This window comes from Manis pentadactyla, chromosome 8 (assembly GCF_030020395.1).
Source record: "Manis pentadactyla isolate mManPen7 chromosome 8, mManPen7.hap1, whole genome shotgun sequence".
Taxonomy (NCBI): Eukaryota; Metazoa; Chordata; class Mammalia; order Pholidota; family Manidae; genus Manis; species Manis pentadactyla.
In genome coordinates, this window is record NC_080026.1 from 81,043,497 (window position 1) to 81,069,371 (window position 25,875).

General features: G+C 39.4%; 1 protein-coding gene across 3 annotated transcripts in view; it reads left to right on the forward strand.

The window, feature by feature from the left end:
• Nucleotides 1-25,875, forward strand: part of BICC1 (BicC family RNA binding protein 1) — a 256,510-nt gene that overhangs the window by 127,882 nt on the left and 102,753 nt on the right. For all 3 annotated transcript variants that reach the window (XM_036895091.2, XM_036895092.2, XM_036895090.2), the window contains exon 3: nucleotides 23,443-23,512. In XM_036895091.2, coding sequence (XP_036750986.2) covers nucleotides 23,443-23,512 — 70 coding nt within the window. The remainder of the gene's footprint in view (nucleotides 1-23,442; nucleotides 23,513-25,875) is intronic.

Sequence of the window (25,875 nt, forward strand, 5' to 3'; positions counted from 1 at the left end):
AGCCTCTACCTGATGAACCTTCTGGTGCCCAGTGGCTTTCTGCTTGTTATCGATGGCTTCAGCTTCTACCTGCTGAGAGGAAGTGAGAAACATGTACCATTCAAGATAACACATACTCTGAGCTACACCATCTTTCTGCCTAACATGAATGACTTATTGCTGGCCAGTGGCATCCCCCTTATCCATGTCTCTTTTGCCATATATTTAGCTGATGGTGCAGGTCAGCCTGCTAGAGACCATCTTCATCACCAGCCTCTGTACCTGGCCACCACCCAGCCCCTGTCCATGCCGTGGTGGCTCCATTTCCTGCATCCACACTGTCCCAGCCCAAGGAAATGCTGTCCCACCACACCCCGGAAGGGAAATAAGGACCTGGGTCTCACCCCCACCCACCTGTCTGGCCTGGAGGAGCCAGGGGATTTAAGGTGGAAAGTGCCAGGCACCAGAGAGGCAGAATTAACTGGATGCCCCACATCAACAAAGGCAGCATGAACAAAGGCTCAGAGCAGCACCTAGTGGACTTGTGGATGCAGCCACACAGGTGGACACCCTGTTCTTCCACCTCTTCCTGCTCTTCATGGCCTCCTCCATCAGCACAGTCTTTGTCCTCTGGAACACCCTGACAGATGCCCACCTGCAAAGCTAGATCTACAGGTTCTTCTGCTTCCAGGAACCAGCTAGGCTTTCATGTCCACCTAAATCCCAGGCCCTCAGCTCCGGCAACCACCTTGTTTTTAACCCAGTCCTTCTGTGCAGTTTCACACCAGACCTGGATAGTACCCTGCATACTCCAACATCACGTTCTTGGTCCTGCATGCCATCAGCTGCCCTCAGCTGCCCTCAGCCCTCCCGTAAGTTTTGCCTGGCTTTTCAGGACTCAAGTTCTGAAGTATTTCCTTAGTTGAATCACCCCCAATAAACTCTATTGCAGGAAAAAAAGGACAATTGACTTCATTTTTTGAAGATAAGATATTTTGTAAATTTTAAGTCTTTAATAATTTTAGAGTTATTAATTTTTGCAAAGAAAGCTCTAGCAGTTTTCCTTAAGTAAAAATTGTGTTTGATGATGGAAATTAAGGAATAAATAGTATTCCTAGTGAAATTCTAAAAGTACATTAATGAGTAACATAATGAGACACTTGGTATGCCAGTGATATTATCTCCTTACTAAATAGTCCCTAAAGAGCTACCAGAGTTTGAAACTAAGAAAAGAGCTTCCCTTCACGTTACATAATCAGAAAGACTATTATTTTCCCTCTATTAGCTGAAACTTCCCTATTTTCTTTTCTGAATTTTGGTTTCATTGTTTGAAAGTATTAAAATATTTCTATTTAACTTTCTGCAAAGTACATATTCTGGGCTCTTGATAATGATTTCAGGTAATATTAAAAACAATTGTTTTCTTTGTAAGAATTTGTTACAAATCCCTTAGTAACAAATATTCATGGATTCACAATATAAGTGAAGATGTGAAGGAAGGGAAGGAGGAAGAGTGTGCTCATCTATCTTATTGTAAAGTTTTTGTTAATGCTTTTAAATAAATGCAGTTTGGTTACTTACAGCTCTTTTAATATTTTATTACAAAAATACAGGAAAGTTGAAAGAATTATTCAGGGAATACCATGTGTCCACTACTTAAATTCTACAGTTAGTTTTCAAATATTTGCTTTATCACATATGGATTCACTTACCATCCTTCTATTTATTCATCAGTCCACCTTATTTTTTGTTGCATTTCAGACCAATGGGCAGACATCAGCACACTTAAGCCCTTCACCATGCATACCAGTGACCAGCACTAATAATTGTTGGGAGTGTTTGGTTGCAGTTAAATAAAGTAAACGTAACATTCAATGTGTTTTGACAAATGTATGCATCTGAGTAACCCAAACTCTTAGGAAGATCATTACCACCATTTGAGAAAGTGTCTTCCTACCCCGTCTCCCAAACCTCATCATATATCGCACCCTTCTGAGTTTTTCCACCAAAGATTAGTTTAATTTGTTTTAGAATATTATGTAAATGGTAACATACAGTATGTACACTATGGTGTAACTTTAACTCGGCATAATGTTTTTGGGTTTCACCCATGTTGTTTTGTATATCAGTAGTTTATTCCTTTTTATTAGTGAGTTGTATTACGTTGTATGAAACCCACAACAGTTCATCCCCTTGTTTGTGGACACGTTGCTGTTTTCTATTTTTAGCTATTATGAATAAAGCTCAGAACAAGTCTTTTCCTTTACTGGGTATTTCCACTTGGTTATCTCAGAAACTTAAAACTTCAGATGTTCAAAACTGAGCTCACCCAAGTGTGTATCTTGTCCACAAGCCCCTGTTTCAGTGCATGGCACCACCATTCACGATGTTGTCCAAGCCATAACCTTTGGTGTCATCCTTGACTCCTCTCTATCCCTGATCTCTCACGTACAAAGTCCTGCTAGTACTATCTCCTGAACATTTACTCACTTTGCTGTAGTGCCGTAATTACTTCCTAGTTGAAGCCTTCTCTGTCATTCATCTGGATTGCCTAGATAACCTCCTAACTGGTCTCCTTGCCACCTCTCTTGGCCCTCACTCCAATCCTTCATCCAAACTACTGTCAAGGATTTTTGAAAAAAGGCGTACCTAATGTTTAAAACAATGACTGGCACATATTTGGCATGCAGTGAATATTTGTAAGTGAATGAATGACCATCCCTTTCCCAGGCATGATTTGTGTTAGCCCCATTGATGTAACCCTGCTTCTTCATAGTGCAGTTTGCTTTTTCAGGGTAGCTTTCCCTGATAACTAGAGTGCATGGCAGCTCTCTGTTAGGTGATACCAGGCAGCTTGTTTCATGAAGCTTCTCAGGCTTTGCAATTATACACTGGTAAGGGTTGTTCCTTTGTTAGTTTCCCTGACTCTGCATCAGCCTGTGAGAGCAGTGGCCGTAGTTGTTTGTGCCCATCACTGTTTTCCTCTGCTCCCTCCTGCTGTTTTGTAAATGAATGCAAAGTGGTGAAATATACCTCACCAACTGGTTCACATTTTATAATTCAGGGTAATTATCTGCCTTTTTATCAGATGTGAAGAGGTGTTAGAAATTGAGGATTATTGAAAGAATTTTTATTTCTTGAAACCAGCATTTGGAAAATTTAGTGGTTTTTAATTGGATTCTCCTTAGATGTTAAGAACCTAAAAACTCACAAGGGGAAAACTGTTTTGAAACTTGTACTCTAAGAATTACATGAAGACATCTGAAATATCGCCAGACCCAATTCTGCCCTGCTGTGGATTAATGAGATCTTAGGTCATCTGCAGCTGGTCTTTCCAGGTCTCCCTTGCAACATTGTTAGTGCACTGAAGCCTTCAGAGAAGCTTCTTTGGAAATTTTCATAATTAATTAAATCCATTTGTAAAATGTATAAATTATTTGAATATTACTCATAACTTTATGGGCTCCACACCTTTTTTCCCTTTATAAGAAATTCTAAATTGCTTTTGCTGAAAGATACATTTAGAGTACAGTAGATATTTCTATCATGCTGTATACCAAACTCAACATGATAACACCAGATTTTTCTGGCATCCTCTTGGGAGGGATAATTTCCAATTAGGAAAGCTTAGTAGTTTAAAAATTCCTACTGTGTGCAAGGGGATTCACATTTAACCCTTGTGTTGGGCTTAACTGGCTTCTGTTTTCCAGCAGTCTGAGCCTCTCCAGCAGATACCGTACACCCAAAGTCAGGTGCTGGGCTGTAAAGCCATCTGTCCTTTCTTCCTAAGATCACAGCCCAGCTAGTTATAAAATGCCTGGGGCACAAGATTTTCTGATTCTGGTACAAGGACCACCTACTCATTTTGTTTTCTTTTGTTTTTTGAGTATTGCCACATTCCTGTTATTTTTCTTTTAATTGTCTCAGGTAAACAGAAGACAAGTGAATATTTTGCTGGTTGTGTTTGATGTACAAGTGTTAATAGTTTAGGCCATATTGTATTCATCTGAATAGTGATGTTGAAATAAATTATTTAGCTGCCAACATTTTAAAGTTAACAAGATTTTACATACCAGTCTGGTTTGGTAGATTTTCTTGAAAAAAATCTTGAGGTCCAATAACTTTGGGCTAGCTTCTGTACCTGCTAGTTTGGAGCAAGCAGTAGCAGCCTTGAGCAGGACAACTGGTCTTCCATTAGCCATGCGTCTCCCACTGGCCACACCCGCTGTCATTCCCTGTTTTCCTGACACTGAAGTCAAGTGTTATCATTTATTCTTGTTGTTACACTGTTGGTTTTCTAATGATGGAGTAAAATAATTCTTGTACCATGTCTTCAGGTCAAGGGGAAATGGGAGTGAGAGGGGCTGTCAATTTCAAGAAAGTGAGAGAAGGGCAAATTGGATAAATGAATAACTTTTGTATGTCTGTTTTATCTTTTGTGGAACATATGTTTGAATTAAAAGCATGCACCGTGCCCATTCATTCCTAACTACTCCTTGTCTGGCTCCTATAGACATATGAGTCAGGAACTCAATTTAGATTCATGATCCTATAAAATAGAAAGTGTTTCTTCTCTGTGACCCTCAAAGGACCGTAGATTGTTCTCCTGAAGTTTACACTGTCATGCAATGAAATGCCCAGACATCCTCTCTCTGACTTGTGAAGAGGGAACTTTTGTTGACTTCCCCAATAGTTAGGCCTTGCAAGATCTGGCAAGTTCAATGTAAGTAAACCAGACTTTTCCCTCAAGGATTGTTCGAGAAGGAAGATTGAGCCACTTTGAAAACAGTAATTAACATAACTGGCATAAGAGAGGTAAGAGGGCAACTCCAAGGAGGGAAAGGTTCCATCTGATTGAGGGGAACTTGAAGTCTCTTATGGGCTTCTTGTTGAACAACAGGTAGAAATTCAGTAGCAGGAGACAATGGGACAATAGAACAGTCTAAATCCAAAAGTGGTGGGAGTTGGGTGTGGCTAGGATTGTGGATAGTGGTATTGATGAAAACTGAAGGGACTGAGGAAAAGGAAAACTGGAAAAATGGGGTATGGGCTGGTTATGGACAATTTTAAATGTTAGGCCAAGAAGTTTGTGCCTAATTTAAGAGATTGTAAATAAGAACTGGCAGGCATTTGAATTAGGAAATGGAAATATTGGAGCTCATGACTTCAAGGGGAAAAAGCTGGAAAGGCCACCACCAGATATGAAAGCCTTTGCAGAAGTGCTCACAAGTGGTAATTATCTGTATGGAAGGTTGTCTTAGATTCTGGACAGTTTTGGAGATGGAAGTACCAGGTCTGTGCAACTTTCTGAATATAGGATAGTGTTGGGGGTAAGGGTATAAGGAGTGATGAGGGAGAAGCTGTAGGAGAGGGGAGAGGACAAGGTTTAAACATTCATGTTGAAGAAAAGCATGGACATAGGAGGAGGACTTGGTTTGGAAGGTGTTTCTGGGAGAATGCTTTCAGTTTCCAGTAACAGGCTGGTTTCAGTAATAGGAGCATTAACAGGCTCACATTATGGTGGAATATAGAGGTAAATGAGCTTCAGGAGTAGTTGATGAAGAAGCTTCATGATGTTGTCCAGGATCCAAAGGGTTCCTGACTCAGCTCTGCCTTCCACACTGACAGCTATGTCCCAAAGCTGACTCTCCTGTAGCAAAAGGGCTCCATGTGTCTTTGTTCACATCTAGTGGGAGAGAGAAAGCCTTTTCAGAAATTTTCATATAAAAACCAGAAAGCTTCATTCTCAAAAGCTTCCATGGAAAGAGAGACAGGAGAGATTAAAGATGGTGGCGTGAGAGGAGAAACAGAGGCTTCCCCCTAAAACTGGATACAATTAGAAAATTTAATTGGCGCAACTAATCCTGAGAGAGCAACAGGAAAGAGGACTGTGTCAGACTGCACACACCTGGAGAGAAGAGCAGACCTCAGCGAAAGGGGTAACATACCAGAGTTGTGGCTCCACGGGAACCGAGCCCTTCCCCAACCCCAGCTCACCAGCGGGAGGAAGAGAAATGGAGCAGGGAGGGAGTGGAAGGCTTGGGACTGCTGAATACCTAGCTCCAGAGATCTGCGCTGGGAGCACAAACCTACATTTCATGGTGCTTTCATGAGACTAACATGACTACTGAGTTGGAAAGTTAATACAGGCAGAGTTCCTGGGGACACTGGAATTCCAGCTGCTTGTGGAAAGCAGGGATCCATATCTGGCTGCTCTGGTAAAAAAACTTATACCTGTGTGCCAGCCCACTGGCTCAGGCAGTGGAGACAGGCACAGCAGCCAGGAGGCAGGGAACAGCTCTTTCCTACCCCCAGGCACCAGTACCGCTCCCCTGCGACCCCCGACATTGCTTCAGGGGCTCAGCAGCTCCATAATAGAGCTTCTGGACACTAGAGGGTGCCATATGCAAACACGAAACGCCACAGGAACCTTGTCCAGAGTAAAATTGTTAATACAACTCCTGAGAAAGATTTAAATGACATGGACCTCATGACTCTTCCTGAAAGGGAGTTCAAAATAAAAATAATCAACATCCTAATGGAGGTACAGAAAGACATCCAAGAACTCAGGAATGAATTCATGTCAGAGATCCAATCATTAAAGGACACAATGGAGGGTATTAAAAGCAGGTTGGATATGGTGGAGGAGACAATAAATGAAATAGAAACTAGAGAAGAGGAGTACAAAGAAGCTGAGGCACAGAGAGAAAAAAGGATCTCTAAAAATGAAAGAATATTGAGAGAACCGTGTGACCAATCCAAGCGGAACAATATTCGCATTATAGGAATAACAGAATAAGAGAGAGAAAGGGATAGAAAGTGTCTTTGAAGAGGTAGTTGCTGAAAACTTCCCCAATCTGGGGAAGGAGATAGTCTCTCAGGCCATGGAGATCCACAGATCTCCCAACACAAGGGACCCAAGGAAGACAACACCAAGACACATAGTAATTAAAATGGGAAAGATCAAGGATAAGGACAGACTGTTAAAAGCAGCCAGAGGCAGAAATAAGATCACATACAAAGGAAAGCCCATCAGGCTAACATCAGACTTCTCAGCAGAAACCTTACAGGCCAGAAGGGAGTGGCATGATGTATTTAATGCCATGAAGCAGAAGGGCCTGGAACCAAGATTACTATATCCGGCAAGATTATCATTTAAATTTGAAGGAGGGTTTAAACAATTTCCAGATAAGCAAAAGCTGAGAGAGTTTACCTCCCACAAACCATCTCTGCAGTCTATTTTGGAGGGACTGCTATAGATGGAAGTGTTCCTAGGGGTGCATAGCTGTCACCAGAGGTAGGAAAATTATGGTAGGTAGGGTGGAGCAGCTGATTGTGAAGCAAATCCAAAATTAAATTGACTATCCCCAAAGCCAATCAAGGGATAGAGAAAAAGTATAGAATCTGATACCTAATATATAAAGAATGAAGGAGGAAGAAAAAGGAGGAGAAATAGAAAAGAACCTTTAGATTGTGTTTGTAACAGCATACTAAGTGAGTTAAGTTAGACTCTTAGATAGTAAGGAAAGTAACCTGGAACCTTTGGTAACCACGAATCTAAAGCCTGAAATGGCAATAAGTACATACCTATCGATAATCACCCTAAATGTAAATGGCCTGAATGCACTAATCAAAAGACATAGAGTCACTGAATGGATAAAAAAACAAGACCCATCTATATGCTGCTTACAAGAGACTCACCTCAAACCCAAAGACATGGACAGACTAAAAGTCAAGGGATGGAAAAAGATATTTCATGCAAATAATAGGGAGAAAAAAGCAGGTGTTGCAGTACTAGTGTCAGACAAAATAGACTTCAAAACAAAGAAAGTAACAAGAGATAATGAAGGACATTACATAATGATAAAGGGCTCAGTCCAACAAGAGGATATAACCATTATAAATATATATTCACCCAACACAGGAGCACCAGCATACGTGAAACAAATACTAACAGAACTAAAGGAGGAAATAGACAGAATGCATTCATTTTAGGAGACTTCAACACACCACTCACTACAAAGGACAGATCCACCAGACAGAAAATAAGTAAGGACACAGAGGCACTGAACAACACACTAGAACAGATGGACCTAATAGACATCTATAGAACTCTACACCCAAAAGCAACAGGATACACATTCTTCTCAAGTACACATGGAACATTCTCCAGAATAGACCACATACTAGGCCACAAAAAGAGCCTCAGTAAACTCAAAAGTATTGAAATCCTACCAACCAACTTTTCAGACCACAAAGGTATAAAACTAGAAATAAATTGTACTAAGAAAGCAAAAAGGCTCACAAACACATGGAGGCTTAACAACATGCTTCCAAATAGTCAATGGATCAATGACCAAATTAAAATAGAGATCCAGCAATATATGGAAATAAATGACAACAACAACACAAAGCCCCAACTTCTGTGGGATGCAGTGAAAGCAGACTTAAGAGGAAAGTATATAGCAATTCAGGCATATTTAAAGAAGGAAGAGCAAACTCAAATGAACAGTCTAACGTCACAGTTATCAAAATTAGAAAAAGAAGAACAAATGAGGCCTAAAGTCAGCAGAAGGAGGGACATAATAAAGATCAGAGAAGAAATAAACCAAATTGAGAAGAATAAAACAATAGAAAAAAGTCAATGAAACCAAGAGCTGGTTCTTTGAGAAAATAAACAAAATAGATAAGCCTCTAGCCAGACTTATTAAGAGAAAAAGAGAATCAACACACATCAACAGAATCAGAAATGAGAAAGGAAACATCACGATGGACCCAACAGAAATACAAAGAATTATTAGAGACTGCTATGAAAACCTATATGCTAAGAAGCTGGAAAACCTAGAAGAAATGGACAACTTCCTAGAAAAATACAACCTTCCAAGACTGACCAAGGAAGATACACAAAATCTAAACAAACCAATTACCAGCAAAAAAATTTAAGTGGTAATCAAAAAACTACCCAAGAAAAAAAAACCCGGGCCAGATGGATCTACCTCAGAATCTTATCAGACATACAGAGAAGATATAATACCCATTCTCCTTAAAGTTTTCCAAAAAATATAAGAGGAGGGAATACTCCCAAACTCATTCAATGAAGCCAACATCACCCTAATATCAAAACCAGGCAAAGACCCCACCAAAAAAGAAAACTACAGACCAATATCCCTGATGAACGTAGATCCAAAAATACTCAATAAAATATTAGCAAACCGAATTCAAAAATGTATGAAAAGGATCATACACCACAACCAAGTGGGATTCATCCCAGGGATGCAAGGATGGTACAACATTCGAAAATCCATCAACATCATCCACCACATCAACAAAAAGAAAGACAAAAACCACATGATCATCTCCATAGATGCTGAAAAAGCATTCGACAAAATTCAACATCCATTCATGATAAAAACTCTCAGCAAAATGGGTATAGAAGGCAAGTTCCTCAACATAATAAAGGCCATATATGATAAACCCACAGCCAACATCATACTGAACAGCGAGAAGCTGAAAGCTTTTCCTCTGAGATCGGGAACAAGACAGGAATGCCCACTCTCCCCACTGTTATTTAACATAGTACTGGAGGTCCTAGCCATGGCAATTAGACAAAACAAAGAAATACAAGGAATCCAGATTGGTAAAGAAGAAGTTAAACTGTCACTATTTGCTGATGACATGATATTGTACATAAAAAACCCTAAAGTCTCCACTCCAAAACTACTAGAACTGATGTCGGAATACAGCAAAATTGCAGGATACAAAATGAACACACAGAAATCTGTGGCTTTCCTATACACTGACAATGAGCCAATACTAAGAGAAATCAGGAAAACAATTCCATTCACAATTGCATCAAAAAGAATAAAATACCTAGGAATAAACCTAACCAAAGAAGTGAAAGACCTATACCCTGGAAACTTTAAGACACTCTTAAGGAGAAATTAAAGAGGACACTAACAGATGGAAACTCATTCCATGCTTATGGCTAGGAAGAATTAATATAGTCAAAATGGCCATCCTGCCCAAAGCAATATGCAGATTTGATGCAATCCCTATCAAATTACCAACAACATTCTTCAACAAACTGGAACAACTAGTTCAAAAATTCATATGGAAACACCAAAGACCCCGAATAGCCAAAGCAATCCTGAGAACGAAGAATAAAGTAGGGGGGATCTCACTCCCGAACTTCACGCTCTACTACAAAGCCATAGTAATCAAGACAATTTGGTACTGAGCCACAGATCAGTGGAACAGATTAGAGACTCCAGACATTAACCCAAACATATATGGTCAATTAATATTTGATAAAGGAGCCGTGGACATACAATGGGGAAATGACAGTCTCTTCAACAGATGGTGCTGGCAGAACTGGACAGCTACATGTAAGAGAATGAAACTGGATCACTGTCTAACCCCATACACAAAAGTAAATTCAAAATGGATCAAAGACCTGAATGTAAGTCATGAAACCATAGAACTCTTAGAAAAAAACATAGGCAAAAACCTCTTGGATGTGAACATTAGTGACTTCTTCATGAATATATCTCCCCGGGCAAGGAAAACAAAAGCAAAAATGAGCAAGTGGGACTATATCAAGCTGAAAAACTTCTGTACAGCAAAGGACACCATCAGTAGAACAAAAAGGTACCCTACAGTATGGGAGAATATATTTGTAAATGACAGATCCGATAAAGGCTTGACGTCCAAAATATATAAAGAGCTCACACACCTCAACAAACAAAAAGCAAATAATCCAATTAAAAAATGGGCAGAGGAGCTGAACAGACAGTTCTCCAAAGAAGAAATTCAGATGTCCAACAGACACATGAAAAGATGCTCCACATCACTAGTTATCAGAGAAATGCAAATTAAAACCACAATGAGATATCATCTCACACCAGTAAGGATGGCCACCATCCAAAAGACAAACAACAACAAATGTTGGTGAGGTTGCGGAGAAAAGGGAACCCTCCTACACTGCTGGTGGGAATGTAAATTTGTTCAACCATTGTGGAAAGCAATATGGAGGTTCCTCAAAAAGCTCAAAATAGAAATACCATTTGACCCAGGAATTCCACTTCTAGGAATTTACCCTAAGAATACAGCAGCCCAGTTTGAAAAAGACATATGCACCCCTATGTTTATCACAGCACTATTTACAATAGCCAAGATATGGAAGCAACCTAAGTGTCCATCAGTAGATGAATGGATAAAGAAGATGTGGTACATATACACAATGGAATATTACTCAGCCATAAGAAGAAAACAAATTCTACCATTTGCAACAACATGGATGGAGCTAAAGGGTATTATGCTCAGTGAAATAAGCCAAGCGGAGAAAGACAAATACCAAATGATTTCACTCATCGGTGGAGTATAAGAACAAAAGAAAAACTGAAGGAACAGAACAGCAGCAGAATCACAGAACCCAAGAATGGACTAACAGTTACCAAAGGGAAAGAGACTGGGGAGAATGGGAGGGTAGGGAGGGATAAGGGTGGGGAAGAAGAAAGGGGGTATTATGATTAGCATGTATAATGTTGGGGGTGGGAGAAAGGGGAGGGCTGTGCAACACAGAGAAGACAAGTAGTGATTCTACAGTGTCTTGCTATGCTGTTGGACAGTGACTGTAATGGGGTTTGTGGGGGGGACTTGGGGTAGGGGAGAGCCTAGTAAACATAATGTTCTTCAAAGAAATAAAAATAAATAAATTAAAAAAAAAAAAAAGCTTCCATGAAACCTCTTCTCACTTGTCTTTGGCCCAAATTGGATCACATGCCTGACTATATATTTTTTTATTGCGATAAAAATCCACATAGCATTAAGATATACCATTTTAACAATTTCTTTTTAACAGTTCAGTGGTGTTAAATACATTCACAATGTTAATTCAGCCATCACATCAGCCTTCCCTGTAGCTCTTTCCATCTGGTAAGACTTGAACTCTGTACCCATTAAGCAGGAAGTCCCCATTGCTTCCCAACCCTGCACCCACCCACCTCCACTGCAACCCCTGGAAACAAACCACCATTCCACTTTTTTGTCTCTGATTTTGACTACTCGAAGTTTCTCATATAAATGGAATCATACAGTTTTTGTATTTTTTGTGACTGGTTTATTTCACTTAGTACAATCTTAAGGTTCATCCATGTTGTAGCATGTTAGAATTTCCTTCCTTTTTAAGGCTGAATAATACTCCATTATGTACATGCCACATTTCACTTATCCATTCATCTGTCATCGGACACTTGGGCTGCTTCCACATTTGAGCTATTGTGAATAGCGCTGCTATAAATAAACATGGATATACAAATATCTCTTTGAGATTTTAATTTCAGTTATTTTGCTTAAAATTGCTCTATCATATGTAACAGAAGTAGGAGTACCTGGAAATAGAATTGCTAGGTCATGTGCTAATTTTATTTTTAATATTTGAGGAACCACCATACTGTTTTCTACAGTAGCTACACCATTTTACATTCCCACCAACAGTGCATAAAGGTTCTGATTTATCCACATTCTTACTTGTTATTTTCTGTGTGTGTGTGTGTATGTGTGTGTGTGTGTGTGTGTGTGTGTGTGTGTGTGTGTTCTCTGGATCCTGAGTAGACAATTTACGATGTCCGGTTATATGGAGAAGATTGTGTTCAGTTTAAACATGCCTAAGGAGCTGGTGGGATATGCTTACAAGGTTCCATGTATTAAAGAACTATCTGGCAGAGGCAGTAATGCCCACCACTTACTTTAATTGCCCCCTGCATGTCCCAGCCTCCTTTGAATTGTCAGAGCTATGTGTGTTGTATGGCTAATGGACTGTGAGGGAGGTAGTGTGTTTTTTCTTCCAGGCCAAGGTGATAAAAGATTAATGGAGGGTTCTTCCTGTTCTTCTCCCAAAGGGAGACTGAGGAAGCCATGGATTCCAGATGGGCAGCTATAAAATAGAAGGGCCTCTATCAGCTCAGGCCCCTGAATGTTTGTGTAGAGCCATGCCCCTTGCTGACTCATAAAGGCCATTTAACATGGGAGAGACACAAACTTGTGTCCATCTACAGATATTTGGAGTTGTTACAGGACTATAACCAATATATACCTCTTTTCATTATTTAGTCTTTTGAAGCAAACTTTCCTTGAACCTAATACTCAGTTCCTCGCCTGCTTACCCAGTATAGACTGCCTCAAATTTTTTCTCTTTTTTTTGATGTTGCAGGAACTCCATTGTAGATCTGCTGTTAGGTTGATCTCTCATTACAACCCCCCATCCATTGTCATTGAAGCTTACTGAGCTAAGTAAGATTGTTTACTGTGAGGAGGGTGAGCTGAGTAGTGAAACGTATTTGCTAAAATAGCATATATTATGAATTCATGTAATTGGAATAACTAGGCTTGTGGAAAATTTGGAGGCTAGAAAATTGCAGTCAAGGTCGTTAACTTGGTTTGTTAAAGGTATCAATACCGTTACTTTTCTTCCCAAGTTACACACTGTTACAGCATTACATTCAAGTTAAACACAAGTTATACTCTGATAGTTCAAGTTTAATAAAAATATGTAGCTACCCATGGCATCAGATAGAGGTCTGCGTAATCCTTCTGAGGGATCACAGTGAAGTGATCCCTGGCAAATGAAATGGGCTTAAGAATCACAGATCCTTTTGTCTCGGGAGAACCAAGACTCCACTTCTTCATGAACATTATAGGTCATCACAAATAACCTGTCCATATGCCATGAGAATTCTTGGTTTGGAGTACAGGTCAAAGAGTGAGATCCATGCTTTCTTTGGCTTACAATATGCTTTAACATAATTGAAATAGGTGCCAACATATAGGAATCAGGAGATTTAACATAAAAGTCTGGCACATCTTTTAAAATGGGTAGTGTGGTCCCCCTGAGCCCATGCAAGCCATGGGCCAGAGCAGAAATTACAGAATTTAGGCTTCCTGCATCCCACAGCCCATACTTGGCCCAGCTTGCCACTCACTGAACTTATCTGACCACTTCAGACATTTTAGTTGCAGAATTTCTCCATTATAATACAGATATACCCTGGAAGAATTTATCCTGTCTGAAATTTAGAATTTAATTTCATTTAATAAATATCCACTCAGTTTATTCTGATAAGCAGACTCCTCAAAAATACCATTTTTGAGTGAGTTAAAGGAGGCGCTGTAGATGGAGTGGCTGTTCTCTGAAAGTCTTAAGCAATTGTCACCTCACCTATCCCCTTCATGTTACCTTCCTCATCACTGTTCATTACTTTAACAATGCTTATTGAGATTCTAAATGCTTGCTTCCAGTGTTTAAAAGTGAATAAGATACAGTTGGTCACCAGGGACCAACTCAATGGTGGGATTGGTAGAGTAAACAAAGAGATAAGCCCCATCATGTTGTCACAGCAAAGTCAGAATGGAGAGAAGAGAGAACGGGGACCTCTGGAAGAGAGGGAGGCATTTTCATAGCAGAGGGCAATTTGAACTGGGTTTTAATTGACAAGTATGAGTTCTGTGAACTTTCTGGAATAAATTAGTTAAGCTCATCTGTTGTGTGTAACAGTATGAAACCCTTTGTCATTGATTCTCAGTGGGGCAATCAAGGGCAGTGCTCACCTTGCATGGCAGTGTGGGGCCATAGAAATGACCGTACAAACTGAAACTGTAAAGTGCTTTTAGTAAACTGATGGGAAAGTGAAAGGATCTATGACCTTTAAAAGTTTTGTCAAAACATTAAAATTTTCTCTTACTATCAGTCATAAATATATAGGAAAATGAATAAAATAGTAAGACTAAAATTTAGTGCTTAATATTTAATTTAACATAGAAATATTAAGAATTGCATGTTTTATTTCTTTGTAAAGAGCTAGTCAAGATTAGTTTCAACAGTGCTGGGTTTTTTGTTGTTGTTGTGTAACTTAGAATACAGAGGAAGCATCTTTTCTGGGACTTGGTGAATTGTCATAATCATAGGTCTGCATCCAATTCCAAAATGTCATGCTTTGCACTTTCAAAGTTGTGAAATACCTCCCAGAATTTCTTTAATGTGAACTTTTTTGCCTGACACCAATTCCTCTGGGACATCTCAATCCTCTTTATCATAATTGCTTTTGTTATTTATGTCAGTGAGTTTGTCTTCCCCTTCCCCTGGCTGCATATCCAAAGTGTTTGAAACATTCCCGTGGTCAGCTCTGGATTCTGTACCCACTGGCAAAGGTTCAGATTTCACTTCTAGCCATATCAGTTTTCATATCTTTGTTGGCCAGTTTCCACTTTTCATTATCCACTTTTGTAAGTGTCACTTGGTTTTATCCTAGGGAGGCAAGAAGTCTGCACAGCTCCTTGCTTTGCTGTCTGTGTATGATCTGGTTACAGATGTGCAGATTATCACCAACAGACTTTGAAAGAAGCAATGTGATTGGTCACTGATCACATTGAACATCTGTTATATATAGTGATTTATGTACTCAAGAGCTGGCCTTGTATTTGTATTTGATGCACCTACTCCTAATTAATGTCCTTTGGCAAGTGGAATGCAAACTGGTGTTGTTGCAGGAGGGGTAGTGTCTAAGCTGTGGTAACTAAGATCTGTGCGCGTCAGAACTGTGCAAAGCCAGGTCTGTCTTGAGTGGATTTGTCCCGCCCTTTGCAGGAAGTTCAGCATCTGCAGCCCCAGCCACTGAGTGCCAGTGTGGCCCTCTTTTGTGTCACTGTGAATATGAAGATGCTACATGTTCTCCGTCTCTGCGTCGATGGGGGGTACTTTTCTGGATTGAACCATTCTGGGGATTTCTCTGGGTCACTCTGTCACTTATTAATCAGAGAGTATCGAGAGGCAGCCACTCTGCTGCCTTCAGTGTTCGTGGCAGAGTTCCAGGAGGTGGAGCTTTCAGAGTGACCATCCCTGGAGGATGTGGTGCCTTCCACCTGCTTCGTGAACCAAGTGGGGCAAATGTTGCGCTTGCTGGGAAGTCATATGGCTTAGATTCTAGCCACACTTTGCCACGTACCCATCTGCTGCTTAATCTCTTTGAATCCTGGTTTCCTCATCTGTAAGATAGGTTTCACATATCTGATTTACAAGGTCTTTGTGAGGAGTACGTGGGAAATGTATATGAATACTAGGCAACTGTGAGGAACTGTTCTGGAGATGATGAATAACTGAATCACTGAGATGCATTTCTTGAATTTAAAATGAAATATAACAGAACCCTCTAACATCTCAGCAAAATAAACACCCTCAGCATCTGGACGCCCCCTCATGTGAGAAGTTCACTACTTTCCCATCTCTGTTTCTCAGTGTATTTTCTTGGCTCTTTTCTCACTTTGCTCCTTTCATGGTGAAATGCAGCAAATTGACTCATGATTCGTTAGTACATGAGGTAACTTCAGATAGCCTCCCTCATGAAGATAGACCTCATTTCTCTATTGATACAAGGGAGGTAGAGCACAAATCAGTCTCTTGGAGAAGCAGGCTGCAGATGGCACCCAGCTGGTAGCCATTTTGAATGATGAATATTCAATAGTTTAGAGTATAAATATCGAGTTAGAGTGTTCAGCGTTCTTTTCCTGGCCCAAGAATAAATACTGCAAGTAAAGTCAGCATAAATAGATTTGTTGTAAGTTGATCTGAGATGCTAATTACTTACCTGTGGATCTTTAAACTTTCCATGTGGACTGAAATATTTGGTGACATAAGCTCATTAGTGAAATGTTGTTGGTGTTTGGCAAGGGTTTCCTTCATCTGTAAGATATTATCCTATAATTGCTGTATACTTGAAAAATGTGTAGAATAGCACACATTGGTAGATGTTCTTTCCCCCATGGTGTGCTAATCTACAATTTGTTGGAGAGGGAACCATCTATTATGACTTGAGCATTGAAGAGTGTAAAAGGAAATTATTTTTATCATGGATGAAACTACATGTAGAATTTGATTTGATTGTACTTGTTAATTTTATTCTAATTTGGCAAGTTATTTTAGGACAGTGAAATTATTTAAATGGTTCCATGTAATTCTGTGATGAAATTTGTTTCCAATAGCCATTCAAACTTTCTTCCAATTAAAAAAATTCCAAATTTCTGTTTATATAAATATTACTCTCCCTTCGCACCTTCCCTCACTTACCCCCCACAGAAACTAAAACCAAACGGGAACATACAATTCAATGCTTATTAGGAACTTTTTACCCCGAGAAAAGCAGAACTGTTACCTGATCAGAGAGCATTCCTCCCTGCTTATGAAATGCAGATTGAGGTAGAAAGTTAAGATGACTGTTTAGCTCCCAAAGCTGTTATGTATTCATAGCATGCTATCTTCATAAGATTATTTTATGATGAAAAAGTAACCATTAAAGATGAACTATAAAAATTATATTCTGTCTAATACCAACAATTTTAATATTAATTGCTTCATATATTTCAAAATTGATATTTTTAGGTTAGATACTTTTGTTACTATAAATGCTTGCTATTCATTACCTGTAAGATTAGTGTAAGAATTAAGTTACATTTGATTATTAACCCATTTAAGTAATCAGTACAGTAAGTCTAACAAAAATGTAAAATAGTTACTTCTCAAATAGCTCCATTTTTAGATGGACTGCTCCTAAATTTCCTGTCTCCTGAGCTATATAGGATTGCTGCCTATTATAAGAGAACAGCAAAGTACACCTAGCAAAAATTGGTAGAATTGAGAAGAGATGTCCAGAAGTTGACAATGAAGATGTCCAGAAGTTGTAAGTGAGTTATTGAAATGGCATAAGTGTACAGCATCTAGAATTCTGAGTTAGAACCTGTCTTTAAAATATGTAAGATGTCCTTTAATGTTCATTGCAAGTGATGCAAAATCAGATACTTGTTCTTTGAGCTTTGATTTTGTGAAGATGGAAATCAGGGTAATACTAATAAGATGAAAAAGTAAAACTGGCTGGAACTCATTTTAGGAGTTCTCTTCTCAGAGGTTTGTGGCATTGCAAACCTAGGCAGGCCTTAGTGTAACTGACATCATTGTATTTATTGTTGGCTCCACAAGGAAGCACTAGTCATTTTAAACATGTTTCCAAACTTTCAGTTCAAATTTCACACGATTGAGGGTCATCAGTCTTATTTTTTGGAGAGAGGTTGGTCAGAATTAGCCACTTAATTGAATTATTTCTTGAATGTAACCTGAGCATTTCAGACAATATCCTGACTTGCTTATGAATTAGGGCATATCAAGGGTTTCTGTGAAGTGGTTTCCCTTGTGAAGTTTTGTAGGAATTAATTTTATTGTACAAAATGTGTAATATCCTATTGAAAAGGTGTTAGTGTTTTCATCTATTATAAGATCCATGAAATTAATTGTTTTAGTGTCCCCAGTTCCATGATTTTTAAGAAACATCACTTTAATTCTCACAGTTTTCTGTGAAACCTGTCTAGATTTTGTGAAAATGGTAGAGATTGATGGCACCTCCTGCTACGGTTTTCTCCTGCCTATCTCCTTTCTTGGTGTGCTGACCCTTTAGATGGAATGGGAACTTGTTCTATTCAGAAACGAGTCCACTCACTGACTTCCACATCACTTGTGCCCTCACACATGCTCTTTAACTCAAAGACACAGATAGCTTCTTTGACAAGGAAAATAGGCACCTAAGAGGGTTGTCTGCAAGCCCTCAGGTGTATTTTTTAAAATATATGGAACTCCCCAGTAAGCTTTCAAGCTCTTTTTTGCCTCTAGGAGAAATCCCAGTTTTATCTCAGACCATTTGTTCATTAGCTGCTTTGTTACTGTACATCATCCAGAATTAGGGTATAATTTATGTTCATAGAACATGATTCAAAATTAGTAGTTTGTTCTTTGAGCTTTGGTTTAGTGAGGGTGGAAACTGGGGCCATAATAAGATGTAAAGAAAAAACTAGCCAGAACTCACTTTAGGATTTTTTTATGAGACATAAGATAGTGATTTTTTTCTCAGAGGTTTTATGGCTTCTTAGATGTCAGCTAACGCATCCTGACTTTACCTATTCCAGTTCCCATATTTACCTTGATTTACCTCCCTATTTGTCTTGATGACCTTTTAGGACATTTTTAAAGCACAGCTTGCTGGGTACAGATCCTCTGACTTGCTTACTGCCCCCTTTTTCTGCCTCTGCACCCCAAACTCCCACCTTATTCCACTTCTTTTGGGGGGCACGCTTCAGCCCCCTGCTCCAATATACCAGTTTCAGGCCTGGGGTTTCTGGACCAGCCTCTGCCCATATTCCCGTGGAGAACTGTACTTCCTCCTCCTCCTGATGGGGCTGTGTCACACTCTACCACTCCTGTAACTGACTGAGGCCAAAGCTGTCTAGCAGAGTGCAGTGTCTACACTGTAGGAACTGATGTGGAGTCTCTGTAGATAATGGTTTGGAAAGTTTCACCGATGACTTCCTGAGGGGAATTTTGTCTTCCTGGAAGTCTAGGAAGTATGGCCACTTCCTATTTGTAGTGACTCTGCTAGTTCTCAGGGTTTATTTCCTTTTTTATCACTCATTAGTGATGGCCAAGCACAGGCACTGTACAGCTTTAGTCTGTCATGTCTTCTAGTCTATACTGAGGATGTCCTGGATGTGTAAGCTGGGCCTTGAAGCACCTCAGCCTGGCCAAATCACCCTCAGGCCCTCTGAGGTACCTGCCATCCCTCCTAGACCTTTCTACATGCATTCCTCTTCTTCCTGGGGCACTTTTCACCACCTTTTCCTCAGCTAGCCAACTTTTTCTCCTCCTTTAGGTCACACCATTAATAAACATTTCCTTAAGATAACTTTCCTTGACTAGCCGTGACTGGATTAGGGTTCCCTCTATATGTAGTATATAATGGTGGCTTGACTTGTCTTCCCCTTTGTTAGACAGAGCTTCTGGAGGGAAGCACCAACTATATAGGGCAGTGCCTGACCGAAGTAATTGAAAAGCAATTAACACAAGGGTTGGTGTTACAGAGCACTCACTGTACCACACGCTGTGCTTGGCATATTCCACATGTTTTCTTATCAGAGCCTCACAAACTCTGTGAATAGGTACTGTAATTAATTGTACAGAGGAAAATAATGAGGCTGATAAAAGTAACTTGCACAACATGATAAAAACAGCAGAGCTGGTATGGACTCCAGAGCCAACTGCCCTTAACAACTAAGTTACACACAATGGGGAACAAATAGAAGGTCTGATGAGGCATCCAGTCGGAGCTGCGTATGAGGACTGCAGCCTAGTGAACAACCTGTTTGGTTGATGTTGGCTGGCCACAAATGATGTTCAGTGAAATCGCTTTTTCTAGTCACATAGGAAAGGTCACCTACAGAAGCAAAATTCCAATAATTAGTAATTTGTTTTCTCTAAAAGGATTGATAAATCCTGAGGCTCATAGAACTTTGGAGATCATATAGTATGGAAGACAGAACTCTGGTTTTTGAATTAGGTTTGCTAAGCCTGGGATACCTTTCTTCCCCTTACAGCACTGTTGTGAGAAGGCTGAAAGCGAGTCTTTCTGAGCCCCACCATGTCACTGCATCATACACACAGGGACTGGTGCGAGGCTTAGCGGGGATGTGTGTAATTATGTAGGTATTTAGATTTGATGGCTGTTCCTATTAGGATATTTCCTCTGGTATATTACTTTCTGTCATAGAGCATTTATTGGTGTTTAATAAGAAGATCATTTGCAGGGTGATTTCTGGGAAGTTCTGCAAATGATTTTGATTTCAGAAATTTATACCTTCCAACCATATGTTGACAGGGAAGTTTCTCTATTATAGTATAATAATTATGGCACCTGACATAATTTATTGGTTTAAATGGTCAAATTACTTAATTTAGAAAAGTATATAGATTATTTTCTTACTGTTTCCCCATGAATAACATTATAATATTTCATTATTTTCTATGTTATCTCTTTATAACAGTATCTTAGCCAACTTAGAGGAAAATTCTGAATCTAATTTTAGTCACTTTGAAGATACATATACCTATAGTAGCCAAAGCTAATAGGCGATAAAATATGACCAATGAAAAGTCCTTCCTGATTGGGCCTTCCTGCCCCTGTTTAGTGATTAATGAGCTCATTAATAAATGTACTTTTACTCGGCTTTCAGGGCTTGCATGATTTTGCAGATTATATTTCAGGGCTCCTTTTACTAATCACACCTCCCCCCACTTGACCTTTCAGAACTGGGGCTGTGAGCCACCCTGTGAACTGATCCTGTGCCTGCACCCAGCCTGCTGTCAGGCAGTTGCCTGTTTTGTCTGTCTGTGACCCTGGCTTGGCTGTAAGCTTGTGGATTCCAGGAATGGTCTTAGTCATAGCTGTGAGACCTGGCATTTGTGGCACCTAAGTAGACTTTTGATAAATATTTGTAGCATGTTAAAGCCAGTCAGTATGCTTGAACCCTCAAGCATATTTTCAAATTTGTATATACAGTTTTAAAAAGGTAGAGGAGGCTCTATGTTGGTATGGTGGTTAAAAGTATAATTTTTGCAAGCAGTCTGAGTTTTTTTATCCCTGCTGCATGAGGAGTAACGGCTCTGCTTCCTGAGGGTGTTAGGAAGATTCATGTACCCAGGTCCTTCCTGTGCTTGCTGGGGCAGGTTAGAGAGCTTGCTCTTATTTTTCAGAGACAGACTATAACAAATAAATGTAGAAAATAGGAGAATTTCAGATTGTGATAAGGGTTAGAAGGGGAAACCACAAGCAGTGAGGTGGGAAGAATTCCGGGCAGGATGGTGCAGGAGGGGAAGGGGAAGGCAGCTTGGAGCAGGTGGCAGCTGGGGAGGTGAGGGTGGACGCAAAGGCTCTGGAGGGGTGGCCAGCACAGCTGGAGCAGAGGAAGTTGATGATACTATTTGTTTATTTTATTTAAAAATATGGATTTAGAGTTAACTAGGTAATGTAATGGTGAAGACAACACATTCACAAGGACAGCCGAAGACGGGAGGAGAAGAAGCAGGGGCAAGTCTTGTAGGGTTGGGGTGACAAGGTCATCTACCATCAGGGCCAGGCCAGTACCTTAAATTAGTGAAGACAGTGTGACATCACTTTTGTTTTCAATTTTTAATGGAGACATGAATGTAAAGAAATATTTCTCTAAAAGAAACAGCAGTGCAAGCACCACGATAAATGTCAAATGAGTAATACAAATATGATGATAATGCCAAGTGGCTCTTGACCTCAGTGTGAGCGACTCAGTGGCCTGCGGGGCAGCCCAAACCCTTCCCAGCCAAAGAGGGCATCTGGTCCTCAGTACCAGCCGAGTGTTGCCCTGTGGGAATGTGGGCTCCAGGTGCTAAATCTGCCAAGTCTTTGTGCAAACCTGAATTTCTGCCAAATCTGAATTTCTATGTGAAACTCCCAGATTTTAAAATGGCTCACATTAAAAAAAAAAAATCTTAACACTGGGTGGGCTGCCAGTCTGAAGCTCTGCTGAAAGCACTTTTATGCTCTGATTGTGGGGATTAAGTGAGGTATGACCCATGTTAACTAGTTAGCCTCATGCCCTGTACATAGCCAATACTGAGGGAAAGAAGACACTTTTTATTAATTGCTCTGTTAAAGTGTTTGCCATTAATTTGTTTAGTTAACTCTAACTCCATACTACTCAGATTAATGTGGGGTAGTTGTTATTTGCCTATTAATCTGTTTAGTTGTTTGCTTCATCAATTCAGTAAATTTTGATTCATGGCACAAAAGCAAACATTAATCTCATCTAATTCATGTGATAAAAGCAGAGAAGGCTTAAGGATGAACATTTTGTGGTGGTTACTAATTCTTTTACTGTTTACCACCTACTTCCTGTGCCCCACAGTGGCTTCCTCACTTGTCCTTGCACCGTGGCACAAGGGGCTAGTGTCCTGCTGGCCGGCATTAGCCACATGCCAGTGGGAAGCACGGCGGCGGCAGTGCCATTTTGGACCAGGTGAAGGATGATGGGAATGCAGCCTTACCGTATGATGTCCTGTTTCGAGGCTTTTCATCCGTTTTAATGAAATACAAATGTGCCCAAAGCAAGTTGTTATTTCTTTCCCAGGGAAAAAAAATTCCTCATTAAGTATGGCCTAACCCACGTAGTTTTGTATTACAAGTATCATATTTGGTGTGTTGCAACCCATTGGCGATTGTCTTGGGTAATTGTATTGAGCACAAGCATCTCTGACGGTTCTGGCATCAAGTTGGGTTAATGACTTGTTCATGTACTTTGTGGTCTTATTGTCTCTATATTAAATTCTGGAGTATCTTTGAGAGGAGCACTGAGGGTAACAAAATATACTTGAATATTTCTAATAGATTAAAGGCTTATAGAAGTGCATCTGTTTTTTCCCCAAGGTTTTTTTTTTGCATTGTTTTAAAATGAGATCATTTGATCAAGATGAGGCTAAAGACTTGAAAATAATATTTCTGAGAAAAATCCTATCTGTGATACAAGTTCTTAATTAAATCAATATTTTTCTCCTAATTTGTGTTACAGATCATGGAGGAAACAAATACACAGATTGCTTGGCCATCAAAACTGAAGATTGGGGCCAAATCCAAGAAAGGTAAATTGTGAGAGATGGAGAAATTGGTGATATTGACAATGGAGACTCTGGAATTACTGCATTTGCTAGGGAAAAAAAAATCAACCATTACTCCTATCATGTTTGTCCCAAAATATTTGTCACATAGCAATATTTTGAGAGTTTTATCATAATTAAAAATAATGTGCAGCCTTTTATCTAAAACAGAAAAAAGTATTAAGTATTTTATTATAATGGCAACTTTATGACAAGATACCATAGCCACTTAGGGTTTCAAGGTTGACTGTTCATTCAGTGGTCGTGATGGTCGTGAATCAGGTAACTCTGCACATGTAACAATATGTTTTTGACACATAAACTCCCAGTGTTTACATGCTCAACTTCTTGTTTATGTATGCTGATTTAAGAGCTGATATTTTTCCCCTTCTCAGTGTACTGTGTCCTCAGATTTCCTTTCCTGACTGCTGCTTCTCTTCATCTACCAGACAGAGAAGAACCTGCTCCATCTCTCTTTTAGGCTGAGCACTTCCCTTGCCTGGCCTTTCTTCTGCTTTATCCTTGAGGACACTGCCCAGTGCTCAGGTGGCTGGAAGCGGAAGTACGGACACCCTTAGGTTTCTTCCAAGGTTACATAGTATTTTCTAATGACTTGCCAGTATGTTTTTTTTTTATTAAGGTATTATTGATATAGACTCTAATGAAGGTTTAACATGAAAAAACAATGTGGTTACTACATTCACCCATATTATCAAGTCCCCCTCCATACCTCATTGCAGTCACTGTCCATCACTAAGATGCCACAGAGTCACTACTTGTCTTCTCTGTGCTACACTGTCTTCCCCATGATCCCCCCCACACCATGTGTGCCAATCATAATACCCCCCAATCCTCTCTTCTCTCCCTCCCCTTTGGTAACCGCTAGTCCCTTCTGGAGTCTGTGAGTCTGCTGCTGTTTTGGTCTTTCAGTTTTGCTTCACTTTTATACCCCAAAAATGAGGGAAATCATTTGGTATTTGTCTTTCTCCACCTGGCTTATTTCATTGAGCATAATACCCTCTAGCTCCATCCATGTTGTTGCATATGGTAGGATTTGTTTCTTTCTTATGGCTGAATAGTATTCCATTGTGTATATGTACCATGTCTTCTTTATCCATTCATCTACTGATGGACACTTAGGTTGCTTCCATATCTTGGGCCAGTATGTATTTTTATGGATAGTTTTTCTTTCAAAAATATAATCTTAGTCTCAACAAACTCTGTTGTGTATACTACAAGATGCATGTTGTCATCAGGAAATAATGGGAAATACTATCAAACAATTCAAAAAATAACAATCATGCAAGTTTAGCATTGTTGTGGTCCAGCTTTTTTGTTGATGCTGTTCAGCTCTGTGTTTGCTGTCCCTTCTCTCTGTGACTTTTATTGTCAAATGATACTTAAACACTACAAGATTTCTCAATTTCCTTTCTTATTTTAGTCCAGATTGCCTTCTCTTAATCTCATTTTATTAGAGTTACTCATCATATGAATTTAAATTACTTTTAAGTTGTTGTGGTGTTGTTTGCTGGACTTGAATAGACTGGGATTCCTACAGAAACTTTGATCGTGTTACTTTCTTATATGTGATCATGGTGATCAAGAAGTGGGAAGTCTGTGTGCTAAACAGTCCTTAGAAGACTTGGTGAATTTCCAAGTGTAATTACATAACTTTATATGTAATAAAAAATTTTAATTTTAATTTTACTTAAAAAATTTTTAATATTTTTCCAAGTGTAATTATGTAACATCATTCCATTAAAGATTTTTGCATTTTCCAGGTGCTGTAGATATACTTTCAATTAACATTCAGTGTATTGAGGTGTTTTATACTCATTATGCAGAAGAAGAAACTGCCATTGGAGGGTTATCCACCTATTTGATTGTTTACAGCCATGTAAAAATCCCTGGCCTACTACTTAAGTAAACTGGGACTTGAAATGGATCCTCTTTCCCTATTGTTAGGTATTTTTACTTAAAGAATGAAATGAGCTTCATTGCTATCCTAGTAAAAGCGTAATCTGCTCAGTCCCCCACGAAAACCACCAAGGAAACATCAATATTAAAACAACTTCAGGTAATTTGGGATGGCTTGTTCTTTGCATCACCTATGCTATAGTTTTTTTCCCCACTATCAAGGGTAATTGAGAATTGATTAATTTTTTAAAATGAGATTGCAACTTTAGAGATTTTAGATAATATGAAGATGTGTAGGTGAGGTTAATTTTGAGGATTAGTTTCTAGTCATTGACATAACCTATTCAGAATGGCCAACTCTGTGTTCCACATTTTGAGTGTATGTTTTGCTTTAAAAATAAGAATATTTCAGCAGTACATTTGAGGGCATT